Raw genomic sequence first — 20,881 nt, 5'->3', positions numbered from 1 at the left:
ACAGGGCCAGGAGGGGGAGCTGGCAGACTCCTCACTCCCCACTACTCCTATCTGACCCTCCCTCTGCTCCTATCACCAAGCAACCACCACTAGAGTTCATCCCATCCCTAAACATTCTTGCTGATGTCATCCGTGGGTGCTCAGGCCCCTCTTTTTGCTATTGTTCAGTCATGTCTAACTCTTTGTGATCCCATGCACCATGCTGTCCCGGGGGATTTCTTGGAAAAAACACTGGAGTGGTTTGCCATTTCCTTCTCTAGTGGATTAAGGCAAACAGGGTGAAGTGACTTGCCCAGAGTCACACAGCTAGGAAGTGTCTGAGACCAGATTTGAGCCCAGGTCTTCCTGACTCCAGGCCCAGTGCTCTATCCACTGCAGTGCCACCTCGCTGCCTCAAGTCACTTTTCCCCCTCCCCAATATATACAGTTCTTGGCTCATTATCTTTTTCAGAGGCACAGTAGATAAAGTGCTGGGCCTGGAGTCAGAAAGAGCTGAGTTTGAATCCAGCCTCAAATACTTACTAGCTGTGTGACCCTGGCAAGGGCCTCAGGTTTCCTATTTATAAAGTGGGGTAATAACAGCACCTTCTTCCCAGGGTTGTTGTGAGAATCCAATGAAATAGCACAGGTGATGTGCTTTGCCAACCTTAAAGCATTATGCAAAAGCTAGTTATTATAATTTTTCCCAATCCAGGGCCTTTCAAATGCCTCAGATCCCCAACCTCCTCAATTCCTGTGATCTCTGTCTCCCGTCCACCTTAACACTGCACAAGATGGCGGTAACTTGGATGCCTCGTCACCGAGTTCCACTGAGCTGGCCTCTGGGGCCAGAATTCCTACTTAAAGCCCTGATCATGGAAGATTATTTTTTCCAATAAAAAAAATTACTGTTGTAGCATGATTTACATTTCCTAAGTATTTTGGTCAGGAAGTAACATGACAGCAGACAGAGGGACAACTTCAGCTTTGGGAAGACCTGGATTCAGGTCCTGCCTATGAATTATCCAACTTATGTGAACCTAGACAAGTCATTTAACATCACTGGGCAGCAGGCAACTCTTAAAGACTAGAGGTTCCCAATGAGTCAATGACCTGCATTTGGTGGAGGGAGTTTCCACATTGGGAGTTCTTAAAAAAATAGATGAAAGCTCTGGACCCCCACAAAAAAAAGTAAGCAAAGAAGCATATAATATTATCCTTTCTCAAATTTCAAATCCATTTGGTCTAAAAGGCTTCTATACTAGGAAGAGGAATATTGGTATTTAGATTTGTCTGCTGAATAACTGAGCTTGCCAGGTTTGTGGAGTGTTTTAATTAATCAATAGATATAGCTGTGTCTAGAATAAACATGACACATGTCATCTGGAGGTCCTGGCTAACTGTTCCTGCATCTAGAAATTCACATGACCCCAATCCTATCAGGCCAGCATTCTCCTCCGAGCCCGCAGGAGTTATAAATACCCCCTTGATCAGCCCTGGCCAGACTACAATGAAGAGATGACAATAGAAATCACTGCCCCTGTATAAGGTCATCTTTCCCCTCCCGGGGAGGAGGGCTTCTGCTCAAATAAACAGCATGGCCACAGACAGGCTGCCAAAGCCAGGGAGGGCAAAGCTGCAAATCTTTCAGAAGATGGAGAGAGACCCCCCTCCAAGTCCTGCTCCTGCGGAACAGTACCACACAGCCTTGGTCACAGGCGACCTGGGCAGCCTCCAGCCACTGATGGCCCAACACTATGGAGATGCCAATGTGGTCTTTGAGATCAATAAGAATGAAATGGAATGGCAGCTGAAATCTCCAGCCACTTTTGGACTATCAGGTAACTTGCTTACTGGCAAAGACCTGTCTTTAAATTGCTATGGGCCACTAAGGCTGCATATATCTATACATAGATACAGCTCATATGTACGGAGAGAGATTTTATAGTATTAGTAACTCCAAATGGTAACGAGATAGAGAAACATATTAGATGGGGAGCAGCTTCAGAGTGGGCATTGTATTCTACCTTGTTTTGTATACCCAGTGCTTAGCACAATCACTGGCACATAGTAGGTGCTTCCTAAATGATTGACTGATTGAGGCAGCCGAATAGTCCAGCGAATAAAGTACTAACTGAATCCTGCCTCAGACACTCACTACCTGGTGATTCTAGGCAATACTTCATCTCTCTTAGCTTCAGTTTTCTCCTCCATAAAAGGGGGTTAATAATAGCACCCACCTTCCTGGGCTGTTGTAAGGATCAAACCAGACAAAACTTGTAAAGTTATTATTATTATAAGGTCATTTTGCATATGCAAATTAGCTCTATGCATATAGGTATATATTTCCACGTAAAATTAGAGTGAGCAAGTATTTATTAAACACGTATTATGTGACAGGTGCTGTGCTATGTTGTCATACTGAGGCACTGGATTTGAAGTCAGAGAAATCTTGGGTTCTAATCCCACCTGTGACACTTAGCAGCTGTGCACATACACAGCACAGATATAGACACAGTGAAAAGAACACTGGACTTGAAAGCAACCTGGCTTCTACTCCTTCCTCTGGCACTTAATTACAGCATAATCCTGCCCAAGGTATTCTGCAGGTCTGAGACTCAGTTGTCTTATCTATGAAATAGGGAGAGTATAGCCTTGTAATGCTGTTGGGGCGGAGATGAGGCTGTAGATATGGACCCACTGAAAGAAGACAGGAGATGAGAGGGGCCATTTGGAACTGGACTTGTGTGATGAGACACAAAGCAAATGCATAGAAAAGGGACATTGGTTTGTTAAAAGGGCCTGTGTCTGAAGTGGGAATTGTCACCCCTTAAACAAATAAACAGGAGCTTTGTTTAGGGCACCCTAAGATTTAGAGCTGGATAAATCTGCCTACAGTTTCTATCTAACCAAAACACTAAGGGGGATGGGAAAAGAAAAGAATTCTCCTTTTAAGAGGCTCAGCTCCCCCAGGAATGGTCTGCATGGCTCCAGATCTATGTAATGCAAATCTGTGACTTCCCCCATTCCAGCACTGGCAGCCCCCAGATCATGACCTTTGGATGGGATATTCAGCCTCAAAGAAGAGAGATCCAGAAAGATCGATCCCTTCAGCCAGCCAGCCTACCTACCTACACACACACACACACACACACACTGCTAATCCTCTGGATGGAGCTTCTGAAAGCTAAGGGAAGAACATAAGGGCTGGGGAATAAAGAGAGAGAGAAAGGGGAAATCCTCCATTTTCTAAACTATACTGTAAATGCACTTGGTTAGCCTGATAGCTGTTTCCTCCAGGTGATGCCTTCTGTGCTTTTGCTGCAGCTATCCCCCGTGCCTGGAAAGCTCTCTCATCACCTCAGCCTTACAGAATCCCTGGCATCCTTCAAGCACCACCTCCCACATAAGGCCTTTCTTCCCCTCCCCCCAACCATTGTTGGTACCTCCTCTTTCCTGAAAGGACCTTGTACTTCTGTGCATTTTTTTCCCAACCCCAGTAGACTATAAACTCTTTGAGGACAGAAATTGTCACTGTTTGTCTTTATCTGTAGCTCCTGATATGTAACAAACACCTTGAACTCCCAGAATCATAGATTTAGAGCTTTAGACTGTAGAATTCATTCATCACTTTACAGATGTGGAAACTGAAGCCTGGAGATGTAATTTGCCCAAGGTCACACAGGTAGGAAGTGTCAGGGTCAGAATGAATTAGATTCTCCTACTCCAAATATGGCCTTCTTTCAAATACTCTATTGTATCATGTTGCCTCCTAATGAATGGTTATTGTACTGAAATGAAATGATGATAGAATGGCCACTAGGAAACTCATCACTATCTACTCTGCCTCCAAATGAAGAAACCCTAGAGACAACAGGTTCAATAACATGACCTGTTACCATAACACTGGGATAGTAAGCATCTGATTGGGAAGGCATTGGGTGGCCACATGAGGCACAAGTGGGCTGGAACTAGGTTCTGAAAACCAAACCAGATAGATTTTTGAATAGTCTATACATCAGAGACTGAGGGTTAGAATCACTTTATCAATGGCTGTTGAACTCTAGCATACAACATATACTTATTTCCAGACTTCGTTGGGCCAACTATCTCATCAATGTGAGTGCCCCCTTCACCACTGTAGATTGCAGCCCTTCACGCTTTTTCATCTTGTGTAGCTCTTGTCCAAACCCAAGTATTTAACAAAATGATCATAAAATGTCAGAGTTGGAAGGGGTCTTTGTGGCCATCTAGTCCATCCCATAGCCCAAAGGAACCCCTACTACAATATACTCTGGAGGTAGTCAGTCATTCAGCCTCTGATTGAAGACCTCCAGGGAAGAGGAATCTATTACCTCTCGAGAAAACCCATTGTACTATGAGACAGCTCTCATTGTTAATGAGTTTTTCCTGACATTAATCGTAAATTTGTCTCTTTGAAACCTCTCCCCTCTAGGACCAAGAACAAGGCTAATTCTTTCTCTGTGTGATAGTCCTTCAAATATTTGAAGGCAGTCAACAACTTTTAATAAACAGTTACTATGGGCTGGGCACTGTGCTAGGTGCCAGGGATCTAAAGAAAGACAAACACAAGGCCCCTGCCCTCAAGGTGCTTATATTCTGCTGGAGGAGACAATATGAGCAGAACTGGTTCCATAGACACTCTGTGTGGAGTAGATGAGGGAGGATGCTGGGAGCTGTGGGGACAAGGAAGTCCTCCTGCCAAAGTGGGATTGGAGCTGAGTCTTGAAGGAAGCTGGGGATACCAACGATTGTTAGGAAAGCTTTCCTGTCATTCATATTTGTCTTGGATCTAGACTCAAGGAGTCTCACAAAGGAGCTAACTCATCATTGGGCTGCTTATAGAGGTGTTAAATGGAAGAGCAGATATATGGAGGGCAAAGGCAAGTTATTCCCCCCAGATGGCCTTAAGCAGACATGGGTTCTCTTGAGGAACTCCTCCCAGGAAGGCCTGAAACCCAGGACCCAACAGCTGGCCCTGGTAATCTGCTCTACAAGGATGGAGGCTTCTGGCAGGGCCAAGAGACTGTCCCTTGGGCACTGGGGGCTGTCAGGGAGGTTGTGCCTTAAGTAGGGTCTCTAATCAAAGCACTGCAGCAGAGGCAATTTGACTCAAGTATGATCTGGCCCAGATGGTATTGACCCCATATTCTCTACCCTGGTGTCAAAAATGAGAACCAAGGTGATACAGCCAAGGGTTGGGGAAACTCTCAGGGAAACCCACAAAAGATCCCTCTGGGGTCCAACAGATCAAGCTCAGTCTCTCCCATGTGACAGTCCTTGAAATCCTTGAAGACAATATCAAGTGCTCCCTGAGACTTTTCTCCTCCCAGATAAATAATCTCAGTTCCTTCAGCTAGTCATCATACAACATGGACTCAAGGCCCTTCCCCATCATGGCCACCCTTCTCTGGGCATTCTGCAGCTTAGCGATGACCTTCCTAAATTGTGGTGCCCAGAATTGAACAACCTACCTAGATCAATCAATAAGCACGTGCCAGGCACTGAGGCGGTCTGACCAGGGCAGAGGACAGTGGAACTTTCACTTTCATTGTGGACCTTGAAATCAGAGATCTAGTGTGGGGGAGTGAGTACCTTAGAGACAATCTAATCTAACTCTGTGCCCTTTTTATAGAAAAGGGAACAGAAGCCTAGAGAGGTTAAACAATTTGCCCAAGGGCACATGGGTAATAAATAAAAGAATGCCCCTAATCTCCAAATTTCTGCACAAATCCCAGCTTTTACCCAAGACCCAAGCTCTCCATCTTCCTAAGGACCAAGGAGCTTCCCATTCAGGTATTCCCTATGCCCACCTCACTGGGTCCTGCCATGGTCACCCCACCTTTAGCACCTAACTAACCTGTCCTTTCCAGAGCTATGTATACAGTGACCTCAAGGTAGCAGGGATCCAAAGCTTATCAGGTTAGGAATCTGTCTTACACACTGGTAGGTAATTAAGGAATGGTCTTTCAAAACTTCTCAGCATGGGCTCTGGGGAAGGAGTTGGCCTGTGAAAAGGGTCCCCTTTGCAGCTCATTACAGCCATTCGATCGATTCTGCCGTCATTAGAAGCAGGCATGTCTACCTTGTGAATTCCTGCCTCTTGATGTGTATTCACCAGGGACTGGCTCCCCCCCTACTTAGACCATTGCTCGATGCAGCTAACAACCTTCGACAGGGCTTTTGAAAGCACCAAAGTTTTTCAGAAAGTAAAGTACATAGCCCCTGCTCCATTTTATTCCTTAAGAAAGAACAACCCTCCACATACACACACAAAACCCTAAAGAGCTCGAAGCAACAATCCCGAATTGTGTGGAATGTGGAGCAACATATCAAAGTTGGGTTTTTTTCCTCCAACTCAGATATTTTCAGGAGGGCTAAAGCTTGTTCTCAAGCCCTTCCGGGAGCAAACTGGCTGATGTCAGGCAGTTGTTTTGTGTTTGCTTCTCTTCCTCCTGCTGTTCAGTGGCGATAGAGGGGTAAGGGTGGGGGGCTTTGAAATTGTATTTTGATGTACGTTTCTCTAAGCCCCCTTATCTCAACTCTCACTCTAATTGGCCAGGAGCAAGGATGCCATGCTTCTGAAGGCTTCCCTGGTTTTTGTATTGTGGGTGCGTTTCTCCAGTCCCACCGAAATTACTGTGTACACATATTTTCATTTATTTATGTAGACCCACCACTGAACCTACTTCCTTCACTCGGTACTCACAGGTCGCAGTTTGAGTACCACTACCTCCAGGACTCAGGGGTACTCTGTGGGGCCATATCTGTAAAACTATTGTTCCCAGGGCCCCACCGGTAAACCTACCTTTAACAGTCAGACACTAGACACAATTAGCTCAAAGAAAAGGCATTTACTAAGACAGTCTAGTAATTGCAGTCACCACAAAACATTTGTCCCAGAACCAGGAAGACACTGTCCCACATACATGCATAGTGTCAGTGAGAAAAGTGAGCACATGCACTGGTAGTGAGGCACACGTGTTCCTGTATATGTGGCCAAGACAACTCATGCTTCTGGTGCTGCAGGGCCCTTATGCCTTTTCTCATAGAATCCTCAAGATATTCCCCTCTAGGTGCATCTCTGCTGGGCTGGTGGTTTCTCTGGGCTCCCTGGACTTGCTCTTCTCTTCAGCTTAATTCCCAAAAACTAAGATTTTTGAATCTGTAATTGGCTTTCTTCTCTGCTGCCAGGGGTCACAGACCTTTGAACTACCTCCACTGAGACACTGTCTCTCTATCTCTGTGTCTCTCTGTCTCTGTGTATGTGTCTGTCATACTGTGTTCCTTATGCTATCTGTAGTCTCTCTATCTCTGTGCCTGTATCTCTGTGTCTATTTCTGTCTCTATCTGTCTCTTTTTCTCTGTCTCTTTGTCTGTCTCTATCTCTCTCTGTCTGTGTCTGTATGTGTCTATTTCTATGTGTTCCCCTGGCAGGCTGTCTCTCTGTCTCTGGCTTTGTCTTTGTCTCTCTGTGTTTCTTTGTGTACCTGTCTCTGTCTCTATCTTTTTGCGTCTATCTGTCTGTAATAGAGAGCCACTGGGGTTGTTTGGCTAGAAGAATGGCACGGTCATTCTTCTAAATGCAAATTAATGAAATGGTCAATCTTCCAAGCCCAGGCAAGACCTGTGCTTTTAGAAGATGAATTTGACAACTGAGTGGAGAATGGGCTGGAATGGGGAGCTACTTGGGCCAGGGAAACCAACCCCCAGGCTTTGCAATAGTCCTAGCATGAAATGGTAAAGGCCTAGACCAGGACAATAGCAGCATAAGAGGAGAGAAGGAGGTGTATTCAAGAGATGTTAGAAAGGTACAAATGGACAGAGCTGTGCAACTGGTTGGATGTGAGAATGAGGGAATTAGAGAGTGAGACATTGAAGATGGAACCTAGGTTGGGTGTCGAGAAGAATGGTGGTATCCTTGACAGTAATAGGAAAGTTTGGAAGAAGGAAGGGAGTGGGGGAAAGATAATGAGCTCAGTTGTAAGCCCATTGAGTTTAAAATGTCTAGAGGACATCCAGTCCAAGATGTCCAATAAGGCCTTGGAGATGAGAGACTGGAAGTTAAGAGAGAAAATAGGATTGGATAAATAGATCTGAGAATTATCAGCAAAGAGATAATCATTGAATCCATGGGAGCTGATGAGATCATCGAGTGAAATAGGAGAAGAAAGCCCAGGACAGAGTCCTGGGAGACACCCAAGGTTAGCAGGCATGGCCTGGATGAAGATTCAGCAAAGGAGACTTAGAAGGGGCAGTCACATGTGTAGGAGGAAAACCAAGAGAGAGGAGAGTTACAAAATCCTAGAGAAAAGAGTGTCAAGGGGAGTAATCAATAGGGTCAAAGGCTGCAGAGAGATCAAGATGGATGAGGGTTGAGAAAAGGCCATCGGAATTGAGGACTAGCCCTGGCTGTGTGTGAAGGCTGTGAGAGAATCTGCAAAAGTCAACAGATAGTATTTGAACTTCCTGACTCCGAATCCCGTACTCCATCCACTGTACTGTGTAGCCGCCTCATCTATATGTCTCCCTCTAGTAGAATGTAGGTTCTTTGAAACCAGGACTGGTGGATTTTTGTCTCTTTTTTCCTAGCACTTAGTACAGTACATGACACATAAGTCATTTATTTAATCTATGGTGTGGGCTCAGACTGGATGGAATGTTGCTCATTGAGAAAGCAAGAAAACCAAAAGAAATATATATATTCAAGCAAACAAAGCCTCACATTAGCCATGTTTTTAAAAAATCCAAGTAATAAGAAAACTCAGAAAACAGAACAGTTTGGGAAGCAAGATAAGTTTGGGTCATGCTGAGGTTGAGATGTCTGTGAGATATCCAGTTCAAGATGTCCAATAGGCAGTTTGTGAGGGGAGACTGGAGGTGAGGAGAGATGAGGACTGGCTGAATGTTAGGACTTGGTGACTGATTGGAGACCATCCCTCCAGATGGAGTGTCCCGACAAGGACAGGTTACAGTAGAATCATTACCTCCAGAGTTCCAGGGAGTGTAGTAAACCTTTCAATGAAGCCAAGATCACATCCACTTCCCTGGTGGCTACATCACATTGTTGATTCAGACTGAGCCTGCATTCCTATAAAGCTCAGTCATCTTTTTTTGGACCCACTGTATCTAACCCTTCACACTCTGCCATTCTATGATATTGTTATGTTGAACCCAAGTTTAAGACTTGATAGTTATCCCTATTAAATTTTATCTCATTAGACTTGAAAAAAAATCCATAATCCAATGATTTCTTATTGCCAAATTTAATGGTCTTGTCCTACTTCTCATCCTTCTTAACCTCTCTGCAGCCTTTGACACGGTTGACCACTGTTGTTGATGTTTTCTTCTCTCTAGGTTGTTTTTTTCTTTGCTAGGCAATGGGGTTAAGTGACTGAGTGTTACGTGTCTGAGGCCAGATTTGAACTCATGTGCTCCTGAATCCAGGGCCAGTGCTCTCTCCACTGCGCCACCTAGTTGCCCCCCCTCTAAGTTTTTGTAACACTAGTCCCGCCCTCCCCCCAGTTCTCCTCCTCCATATCTGATCACTCCTTCTACATCTCCTGTGCTGGACCTTCATTCAGGTTATACCTGCTAACCTTGGGTGTCCCCCAAGATCCTGGGCCCTCTTCTCTTCCTCCATACTATTTGATGATTTCATCAGCTCCCATAGATTCAATTATAACTTCTATGCTTGTGATTCTCAAATCTATCGCTGTTGATCTCCAGTCTTGCATCTCCAAGTATTTGCTAGACATCTAGAATTTAAGTCCCTCTAATCCTGACTCATCAATTCCAAAACTGAACTCCCAAACCCTCCCCACTTCCAAATTTCATATTACTGCAGAGGGTACCACCATCCTCCCAGCCCTCAGGCCCATTGCCTCACTCATCCTGGATTCCTCATTATCTCTCATATCCACTATGGCACCAAGGCCTGTCAATTTCACCTCTGCAACCTCTCTTAAATACACTCCCTTCTCTCCTTTGATACTACCCCCAACTGGTGCAGGCCCTCATCACCTCATTTAGTAGCTGCTGGGGTCTGGGTGCAGATGTCTGCCTGCCTCGAGTCTCTCCCTCATCTGGTCGGTCTATCCTCCATTCAGTCACCAAAGTGATTTTCCTAAAGTGCAGATCAAACCATGTCACCCCCCTACTCGGTTAACTCCACTGGTTCTCTACCACCTTCAGGATCAAATACAAAGTGCTCTGCTTGGAATTCAAATCCTCCATGATCTAGTCCCTTCCCACCTCTCCAGGCTTCTTACATCTTAGTCCCCACCAGGTCATCTTTGATCCAGGGACACTGGCCTCTTGGCTGTTCCATGAACAAGGTCCTCCATCTTCTTAGCTCTGCCTCCTGACTTTCCTGGCTTCCCTGGCTTCCTTTAAGACCCAAATGAAATCCCATCTTCTCCAGGAAGTCTCTCCCAACTGCTCTTAATTCTAGCTTAATTCCCTCTAGTGATTACTTCCTACTTATCCTGTATATAGTTTGTTTGTACATGGTTTTTTGCTTATTGTCACCCCTGTTAGATTATAAGCTCCTTGAGAGCAGTAACTGGCTTTTGACTCTCTTTGTATCCCAACTCTTAGCACAGAGTGTGGCATGTGGTAGATACTTAATAAATGCTGATTGACTGACTGATTGGCTTCATGTTGTCTCTCTGATAGGGCAGAACCTCCTTGAGAGCAGGGACTATTGCATTTTTGGTTTTGGGTTTTTTTTTATATATCCAATGCCTAGAACATCTAGAGCAGAATGTACAGAGCAGAGCTCCTTGAAGTCAAGAAGCTTTGTCTTTCTCTTGCAGTGTTTTTCACAGAGCTTGACACATGACTGATCAATGATATGATTGATAAGAGCTTGGTGGTTGATGGATTGGATTGATTGATTTCTCCCCCTCTCTCCCTACCCTGCAGGTCTCTGGTCCCTGGAGTATAAGAGAGAGCTCACCAATCCTCTCTGCATCACTGCCAGTCATGGCCACACTGACTGCGTGCGCCACCTGCTACGCTGGGATGCTGATGTTAATGCAGCCCCAGGTGGGAAGAGTGCCCTACATGAGGCCTGCCAAGGGGGTCATACCGACTGTGCAGAATTGCTCCTGGAACACCAGGCTGACCCCAACCTAATGAGTGAGGAAGGCTTGGCTCCACTCCACCTGTGTACCTCCCCAAATACTCTCGGGTAAGGAGGCAGCAGCAAGAGCCCCCATCCCCACCATACCTTCCCAACCCCACCAGAAGCCCTAGCTTCACCACTTCTGCTTGCTAAGGCTGGCTCCGTCACTCAGCCATTTAGGCTAAGTTTTGTTACCCACGAGCAAGGATCTGGCCTTAGGAGAGGCCCCCTCAACAGAGCTTCACCCCATCAGGGTCAGACTTCAGTCTAGAGGGGGTGATCTTCTCATGCCAGACAAATTATGACCTGCCTGAGGCTTGCTCCCCTGGCCCTGTCAATCAGCCTTCCAGGGGCCCGGCACTCACCTACCCCTGGCCAAGCAACATCCCCCCTTTGCTTCTGGCTGAGTCTAATTAGAGCTTGATTACAAGAGAGAGAGCAAGAGACGCCAAACTGAGGTAATGAGCTGCGTGATCAGAGGCCTAAATAAACCCGTGTTTGAATAATGCTAAAAGGCCACTGACAAGGGTTGGAGGCTTTAAAAATTAGGGTTTTTAATGATAATTTTATGCATCCTAATTGTCACAGTGTGAGAGAGATAGCGAGCTTCTTGGGGCTGAGGCTTCAGCCGAAACATAAGAGCCCCCCCAACGATACACAGACAAACTTTGACTTTCTGCAGAGAGAGCCCTGGGCACCAGGTCCTAGGCAACTTCTCCTTGAAGCAGGAGACTTGAAGCAACCTGGGCCCCCTCCTCCAAGCAACGTAATGCTAAGAGAAACCCTTGGAGTGGCCTCCAAGGAAACTTGGCGCTGGGCCCCACACAGGTCCGTCAACAGGGGTGAGACTCCCAGGAGCCTCGGCAAATTTGTCATTTGCATAAAACTTCACAAATTGTGTCATTTAGTCTCTAGCAATTTTCATGTTGAAATGTTATTGTCTTCAACCCTTAAGGTAATAGTTTCTTGGCCTTCCTAATCTCACCCAGAATAAACCGATCTCTCCTATATCAGTAGCAGACAAAAGAGATGAGCAAGGCATGAGGGAGCCCATCAATCAATAAGCATTACATGCCAGGCACTATGCTAGGAATATGGAGACTAAAAATGAAGCAATCCCTGCTCTCAAGGAGCTTATACTCTTATCGTGAGAGAAAGGACGTATATGTGCACATACACACAGAAATGTATATATATATATGTGTATACATATATGTTTATGAATATATACATATAGATACTATATATGTATACATATGTGTTGAGAGGAGAGAGGTGTGTGTGTGTGTGTGTGTGTGTGTGTGTGTGTGTGTGTAATTCAGAATGGGACACCAGCAGCTTGTGATCAGGAAAAGGTTTCGTGCAGAAGTTGACTCTAATCCGGGTCTTATAGGAAACAATGGTTCGTAAGCGGTGGGGTGGAAGTGGGGGGTGGGGGGTGGGGGAGTGACTTTCAGAAATGTAGGACGACCATTGCAAAGGCTGGGAATAGAACGTCCTGTGTGAGGAAGAGGAAGAAGAGCAGACTGAAGAGACCCTAGGTTACGTGGAGGGGCATCAGAGGCAATATGGCTGGAGCCAGATTTTGAAGGGCTCTCGTTGCCAGAGGAGTTCATACTTGCTCCTGGAAGTATTAGGAAGCCACCGGAGTGACATAATCATCATAGCTTGCATTTCTAAAGCACTTTAAGGTTTGCAAATCACTTTACATGTGTTGTTGCACAGCAAGCCTGGGAAGTAGATGCTATAATTATGTCCATTTTATAGATGAGGAAACTGAGGCTCAGGGTGGTGAAGTGGTTTTCTCAGGTTCACACTGGTAGTAAGTAACTGAGGCAGGATTCAAACTCTGGTCTTCCTAAGTCTAGCTACTCCACTACATTGTGTCTCTGTCAGCAGGTATAACATGGTCATAGATGTGCTTTAAGAAAAAAAAATTTTGGCAGATGGAAATTATTCATGTGCACTAGAGAGGTTGGAAGTTCCGGGAGAGCTCCCTAGCCAAGCAGATGAGTCTGTCCCAGGAGCCCCACAGCTATAATTAGAAAATCTGTCACCAAAAAATCATGCCCAGAAAGACAATAAATAGGCACTCTCAGTTGGTGTGGGAGCAGACCATGCCATGTACAGCACAATCATTGAAGTTCTTACTATGTGTCAATAAATCACTTGATTGGCAGGTGGAATCCCCAGATGGGAGTGGCTCCTTCCCCCTTCAGGGTGGTAGGGATAACCCTGAGAGGTCAGACATGATTTCTCAAGTATTGTGGCTCATGAGCCCCTACTAGTGTACCCCGGCATTATCAGTTGATATCAATGAGCCGTCCAGACTTATCAACAACAATGAATGAATGTCCTCACCAATATCGGTTTTATTCCAGAAACTCTTCCTAACTGCCTACTATCTGCCAGACACTATTCTAGTGGCTTGAAATTTAAGGATAAAAAATGAAAACAGTTCCTGCCTTCAAGGACAATTGACTTAGTAAGGGCACTTTGAAACCAACTGGTCTCATTCTTTTGTTTTTATAGCTGAGAAAACTGAGACCCAGAAAAGTCGAGTGACTTATACAAGGTCACACAGGTAGAAAATGGCAAAGGCAGTATTGAGAACCAAGTCCTCTGAATCCCAATCTAGCAGTGCTCCCATTCTACCACACTGCCTCCCAAGGAGGTACATCCTGCTAGGAGGATAACCCCTCCCCCCCAAAAAAAGCACAATGTAGGGTAAGAGATGAAAAGAACTAAAGAGAAAGCAGATAACGAGCTATAGACATAACCGAAGAGGGATAGAGCAGCAGTAAGGGAGGGAACGCAGAGGGGAATGTGGCTACTTGAGTCTTTTTTTCTCGGTATGTCTAACACTTGGCACAGTGCTTTACACATAGCAGGGGCTTAATAACTCCATGGAATCCACTGATCTCCTTACATCCACACTTAAAGGCATCCTCGCCACTGGGCCTTCAGGGTAGATGGAGTATCCCTCTTTCTGGAAAGGAGCATCTGGCCCTCCCAAGGCAGACCCTTCCACCTGGACACAGCTCAGATTTGAGGAAAGTTTTCTTGATGTCAAGTCTAGATTTGCTTCCTAGTAACTCCCACCAAAGTCAGGGCTCTTTGTTCTGCCCGCTAGGGCCAAGCAGAACACAGCTCATCCCCCTTCCACATGGTAGCCCTTCTTACAAACCGCCATCAGGACCTGACACATAGCAGCCACTTAATAATGGCTTATTGACTGACTGACAATCATGCTTCATCTCCCCTCTTCCACCACTAACCTTCTCCTCTACAAGCTAAACATCCTACGTTCTTTCAATAGATTCTCACATGACAAAAACTCAAGGCCCTTCAAGTGAATTTGTGTTCAAACCCTTTGAAAATGATAATGCTCAGGGGCAGTGAGGTGGCGCAGTGGATAGAGCTCTGGCCTTGGAGTCAGGAGGACCTGAGTTCATATCCGGTCTCAGACACATAACACTAGCTGTGTGACCATGGACAAGTCACTTAATCCCAATTGCCTCACCAAAAGGCAAAAAAAAAATGATAAAACTCAAGGCAGCTACACAACACAGTGAATAAAGCACTGACCCTGGAGTTAGGGGGACCTGAGTTCAAATCCAGCCTCAGACACTTCTTAACTATGTGACCCTGGGCAAGTCACTTAATCCGGATTGCCTCCAAAAAAAAGAAGAAAGAAAGAAAGAAAAGGATAAAACTCTTTGAAGAGTAGGAAGTATTAAGCAAACAATGGAACACAATGGATAGAGTTCTGGACTTGAATCCAGGAGTTCTGGGTATGAATCTCACCTCAGACAGTTACTAGCAATGTGACTGATCCTGGACAGATCACTTTGCCGCTTTTCAACATGACACGGATCAATCAATTCAGCTCTTAGCACAGTGCCTGGCACATAACTGGCACCTAATAGATGCTTATTGACTGACATTTCATAAGTATGGGAAGGAATAAAGACTCAGAGAGGTTAACCGACTTGCTTATGGTCACACAGCTAGGAAGTATAAGAGGCGGGATTGGAACCCAGATCTTCCTGACTCCAAGCTCAGCCTTCTATTTACTATGCCATGCCGCTTTTCATTGTCAGTAAAATGCCCAAAATAATACTTCTACCTCCTCCCTTACAGGGCTACTGTGTAGAAGAGGCTTTGTAAATCTTCATATATGTGTGTGTGTGTGTCTGTGTGTGTGTGTTTGTGTGAGTATGCATGTATGTATATGTGTATATATATATATAAATATATACATGTATACACATATGTATACTATTTTTAAAAGCACTTGATTTGTAAAGGACTTTGTATTAGCACACAATTGACAATGTCTGCTAGACTTGATGTATCACTTTATTAATTTATTATTATTTTAATAATCCATATTGCCTGAATCATCAGACTAATTCCAAAGCATAGATTGATAATAGACCAGCACAAAAAGTATATTTTTCTAATGGTATGGAGGCTAAGCATGGTTGTTCATGCCTGTAATCCCAGTTACTGGGGAAGATGAGGCTGGCAGCAACCGTGGGCTGGGACATTCTGACCTGCAGTGAGCGAAGCCGACCAAGGGTCCATGCTAAGGTCAGCACGACAGTAGCCCCTGTACTTTCAGCCAGGGCAAACTAGGGAAATGTTGTTGTTGTTTAACGATATAGAAGACAATAGTTCAAAATCTTCTAATAATGAGAATATTTTCTAGTTATTAGACAATTTAGCCTCAGCCTCCAGCACAGAGTCCAAGCTGAAGAGGGATGGTGAGGTCCTCCAGGTGCTCCTGTTTGCAGATGATACTGAGCTGATCGCATCATGTCCCAGAATAGTGCAAAGCCTTCTAGAGGAGATTCACAGACACTTAAAAGAATTTGTCCTAGCTATCCTCATGGGAAAACCAAATGGATGAAGAATGCCTATTACCAGACTATAATATCCAATTGGATGGACAACCCATAGAGCTCATCCATTTTGGATGGTATGTATGTGTCAATAGGAGATAGAGAGAGACTGATATAGACATATCTTTCACAGACTCTACAAATGGACGACAAGCTAAGCCCAGAGTTGGACAGGCAGTAGAGAGAGAGAGCTAATTGCCTTGGGGAAACTTCATCAATCTTTTAGTGACCCATCCCCCCAATTTCTCCCTAACCAAAGATGTGTCTTTTTAGCACCAATATTCTTCCAAGTGATATAGAGCTATGAGTCACAGAAAACTACCATATTTGAACAATAAAGGATGAGGATCAGCCAAAGGGTAGCAAAGAAGTATATAATGAGTGCACACAGGCTATAACATGTCACAAAGAGGGAATCATGCAGGAGAAACTGGGTAAAGATTGTCATCAAAGCAATGTATAAATTAAAAAAAGAAGAAGGTAGTTTTAGTACAGATCAGGAACAGGAGAGAAACAAAGGCCAGCCCCTATGTTCCACTGATATCTTTGAAAAGTCAGGGGACCCGAAGGAAGGCTTCCAGGACATTCTAGGGAGGAAGGGAGCCTTGTCTGTCAGTCAACAGACAAACTATTCAGCATCTACCATTTGCCAGGCACTGTGCTAAGTACTAGGGATACAAAGAGAGATAAAAGACAGTTCTTCCTCAGGCCCCTTGTGGTGAACCTTCACAAAAACACAGATCAAGGTATGCTCTGGCTGGCTGGGTTGTGAGCCGTCAGCTGCCACCTCCACAAAATTACCAATTCACTGGAGTGTTGTGTCCACCATCTGTCAGTACAGAAGGCGCAAGTGAGGAGGGCCAGATAACAAGGCAACCCTTCTGGCTTTCCCATAGGGCAGCTGAGAGAAGTTACCAAGGCATCTATCAGCCCCAGGTCCTAATCCCAAGTGCCAACAGAGCCCGTACTTTGGAACTCCAATATTCCAAGACCATGATTTTGTCGAGGAAAGTCTTTTCTCTACCAAACACAGACCAAAATACTTTGATTTCTCAGCAGTTTTGGTAAGCTATTATACCAAAAAAAGTCATTCTCACTCCTAAATTTAGAGGTAAAAGATTTTAGAGGCCATCTCACTTAAGAGTTCTTAATTGGGGGGCCATGAACCTATTTTTCAAATATATGTTGATTGTTGCATTTCAATAGAAGTAGTTTCCTCTGCCATCCTATGAATTTCACTAAAAACATGATTCTAAGGAGGGATCCTTAGGTGTCACCAGCCCACCGGTTAAAATCTCCAGACCTATGGGGCAGTTAGGTGGCGCAGTGGATAGAGCACCGGCCCTGGATTCAGGAGGACCTGAGTTCAAATCCGACCTCAGACACATAACACTTACTAGCTGTGTGATCCTGGGCAAGTCACTTAACCCCATTGCCTAGCCCAAAATAAGTAAATAAACCCCCAGACCTAGCCCAGTCCCCTCATCACTCCTCACTACCTCTTTGGTGCCCGGTAGTACCAGCATTACCATCCCCATAGTATAGATTGAGACGAGGTTCTGAAGCAGTTTCCACCTGACTGGAGGGATGGAATGCTTCAGAGTTGGGATTCTTAACTTTGAGAATCTGCGGAGAGACTTCAGGGACCCATGAATTTGGTTTTGGAAAATATTTTGATAATTGTATTTCAGTACATTCGGGTTTCCTTTCGAATCCTGTGCATTTACCATTTTATTCTGAGGAGGAGTCCGTGGGCTTCACCCAACTGCTGCCCAAAGGGTCTATGATGAAGCTAGCCAATGGACTAACACTACACCTGGAAACCAGCCAAGGGGACCCTTCCTCTTTAGCCTCACCATGGCCATTTAGACCTCTCTGAGCCTCAGTTTCCCCTTATGCAAAACAGGGATAATAATCCCTTCCCCGTCTTCCCCACAGGGATCAAATGATGCTGTGTGTAAGTGGAAATCTCTGTCATCAGTGCAAGTTAGCACTTCCATTATTATTGTGCAATTAGCAGAGGGCAGGGGAGGGAGGGAACAGTGCCTGGCCTTCTTCCTTGTGGGGAGCCCTGATTTAAATTGCTAATGCCTGCAAATTGCTTTGGAGGCTCTTACTGGAAGCACCAGCATCGGTCCAGGAAGCCTCACTTTTTGGTTCAATGTTCTTTTAGGTCTTCAGATATGCTTCTTAAATAGGCCATTGTGATTCCTCCCCAGTCGAGGGCAGAGGACAGCTGGATGCAGCTCATTTCAATCATTGCCACCTTCCGGCTTTGCATTGCCCTCGTCCCAAGCCCCCACGGGACAGTCTTCTAGTTTCCCATGTTCAGCCATCCACTGACAAGTATAATTGTAAGTTGGTGCCCAGGACCATGCCAGATGCTTCTTCAGAAATAGAAGCCTGCCTGGTGTCTGCCTTCAGGGGGCCTGCAGTCAGCTCAAGAGGGACAGGCCCAGCTCAGGGGAAATAGAAAAGCCCATATTCCCCTTGGTCTGTCTGCACCCAGGCAGGGGCCTTTTTCTTCATGGCCTTCTTTGGACTCTAAAACTCTCCTGAGCTTGCCCATAAAAGGAGCAATTGCCAAACTCTGTTCGTGGTCTGAATATCTGCTTCCGGTCTTAACTCTCTTGTGCCAGCCTCCAGACTCTAAACTGTGCTACCAACACCTTGAACAAACAGGCTGAAGCTCCTACAGGGCCCTTTGTTCAGTCCTTCATATACCGGGGCATCCGTGAGATGGGTCAGAAGGCAATTACTCGGGGTGAGAGAGGAGAAGCCCTCCCCCCCCCAACCCCCATCTACTGGTTCAGCCAGACAGGTACCTCGTACCACCCTGGAGGCCTTGAACCCTGGCAATGATCACAGCTACAGCCAATAGGCGTTCAACTGCACAGCCCACCTGGCACCTCTATGATAACTTAAGCAACTTCCTCGAAGGATGAAAAATTAACAGATGTGTCAGCCCGGCTTGAGGCTTCAACCAGGACTTTTCAACTCTAAAGACTTCAGGGAAAGCTCTATGCTGAGAAGGTCAGGCATTCAGTAGCATAAACATTACCCCTTTCATTAGGAAGGACTACTTTCCCTGGCACCCTTTTTAAGTAGTAGATTTTAGGTCATCCTTAATTTCTTTTCAGACAATGGGGAGGGGGGGTCACTGACCTACATATAGAGAGATTTTATTTTTTCTCACTCCTGATAACAATGGTCTGAACACCTGTGTGCTGCCTTTTTCTATAGGACCATTGAGTAGGGCATTCATCACAGGGCAGGACTTTAAAAAACCTTTGTGTCTCTGGGTGCCTGGGATAAAAAATATAGACAGATGGATGGATAGATGTAGGCTTCCTTCCAACCACTGAGCCATTCAGAATTCACAAGAATTCATCACGCAAAAAGGATATTGGGACTTTAATCTAGATGCCATTTGAAGAGGTTTGTTGGAGTTTTTTTAAGTTCCAATAAAATTCAGTCTCTCATTCTTCACTTTAGGTACCAGAAATGCCCACTTTGGCCCATTTATTAGAGTTTTCCTCTATGACCTTTTGACAGCTACGACAATTAACTTGATGGGGTGAGAGGAGTCTAAAGTCACTACACCTGTCTGTCTTTTGGGGTCTAAAGTTGGCTCAATTCAACTTAACTCAATTTAACAAGCAAAGATTAAAGCCCTACTATGTGCTTTGTACTCTTCTGGATGCTGGGAGTTCAAAGACAAAAATGAAATTGTCACTGACTGAATGAAACTTATGTTCTAGGGATGGAGATAATGTGTACAAAAATAAGTAAAGACAGAGTATGTGCAAAATAATATTAAGTAAAATCCAGGCTCACTCAGCAAGAAAGGCCTCACCTATGAGGTGGCACCTCACAGATGCTTCAAAGGCAACCAGGTCTTGTCTACGGAATGAGATGATCTTTGTATAGTGCTTAGCACAGTGCCTGGCAAATCATAGGTGCTTAATCAATGCTTCTTCCCTCCCTTCTCTCCATCTTCAGGAACATAAGGAATAACAAAATTAACAAGAGGGAGAACTATTTTCCTTCCTGAGCCTTCTAGTGAAGACTCTTAAGTTTTCTTTTTCTATCTTACTGGTGTCACCAAAACAGAGGAAAACATAATTCATGAGCCTGGGCCCATGTTTTGAAAAGAGTTAATTATCTTATCAAAATCATCCGGACAATGCCTTTATGTTTCAAGCCCAGCAGGTATAAATTTGGGCAGAGTTAAATGAGATATTGATTCCCCTGGGGTGGGAGAATAAGTTAACTCTAAGAAGGGAAGACCATGCTGTCTGGGCATGATGTGATGGAAGGCATCAGAAAGTCCTGACATGAATGCCTTCAGCACCTTTCTGGCCTCCACTTTCATGCTGCTAAGGTGGAGTGGGTAAGCATGGTCTCCTTGGTGCCAGGGAGATTCAACTCAAGCCAAGCCATGTATTAATATTGGCCTCACAACAGCCCTGCCAGGCTGGAGATGCCAGGGTCCCATCATCCTCATCTTCTTGAGGAGGGACTTGAGGCTCAGATTGGCAACAAGACTTGCCCAGGTTTGTTTCACTACTGGTAAAGGGGAAAAGTGGAACCACTCTTAGTGTTTAGATGCTGCTAAGGATCCAGAGAGTTGGAATTGTCCAGGAATAGGAAGCCTTAGAGACACCATCCACCCAAATTGTGCTCTCTCTTGCTCTCTCTCTCCCACCCCTCCCTCTCCTTCTCCCCCTCCCTCCCTCCCTCTCTCTCTCTCTCTCTCCCACCCCTCCCTCTCCTTCTCCCCCTCCCTCCCTCCCTCTCTCTCTCTCTCTCTCTCCCTCTCTCCTCTCTCTCTCTCTCTCTCTCC

The 20,881-nt window shown here is 45.2% G+C and overlaps 1 protein-coding gene across 1 annotated transcript in view; it reads left to right on the top strand.

Annotated features, from left to right (window-relative positions):
• Positions 1-1,576: 1,576 nt before the first annotated feature.
• ASB18 (ankyrin repeat and SOCS box containing 18) overlaps positions 1,577-20,881 on the top strand; it is a 46,594-nt gene continuing 27,289 nt past the window's right edge. The window contains exons 1-2 of the mRNA XM_027858289.1: positions 1,577-1,820; positions 10,927-11,194. Of these exons, the coding sequence (XP_027714090.1) occupies positions 1,577-1,820; positions 10,927-11,194 (512 nt within the window). The remainder of the gene's footprint in view (positions 1,821-10,926; positions 11,195-20,881) is intronic.

The sequence above is a fragment of the Vombatus ursinus genome, unplaced genomic scaffold (assembly GCF_900497805.2).
Source record: "Vombatus ursinus unplaced genomic scaffold, bare-nosed wombat genome assembly UNPS02012901.1, whole genome shotgun sequence".
NCBI classification, from domain to species: domain Eukaryota; kingdom Metazoa; phylum Chordata; class Mammalia; order Diprotodontia; family Vombatidae; genus Vombatus; species Vombatus ursinus.
The sequence above is the reverse complement of the archived record's forward strand: the minus strand, read 5'-3'. Positions and strand labels throughout refer to the sequence as shown.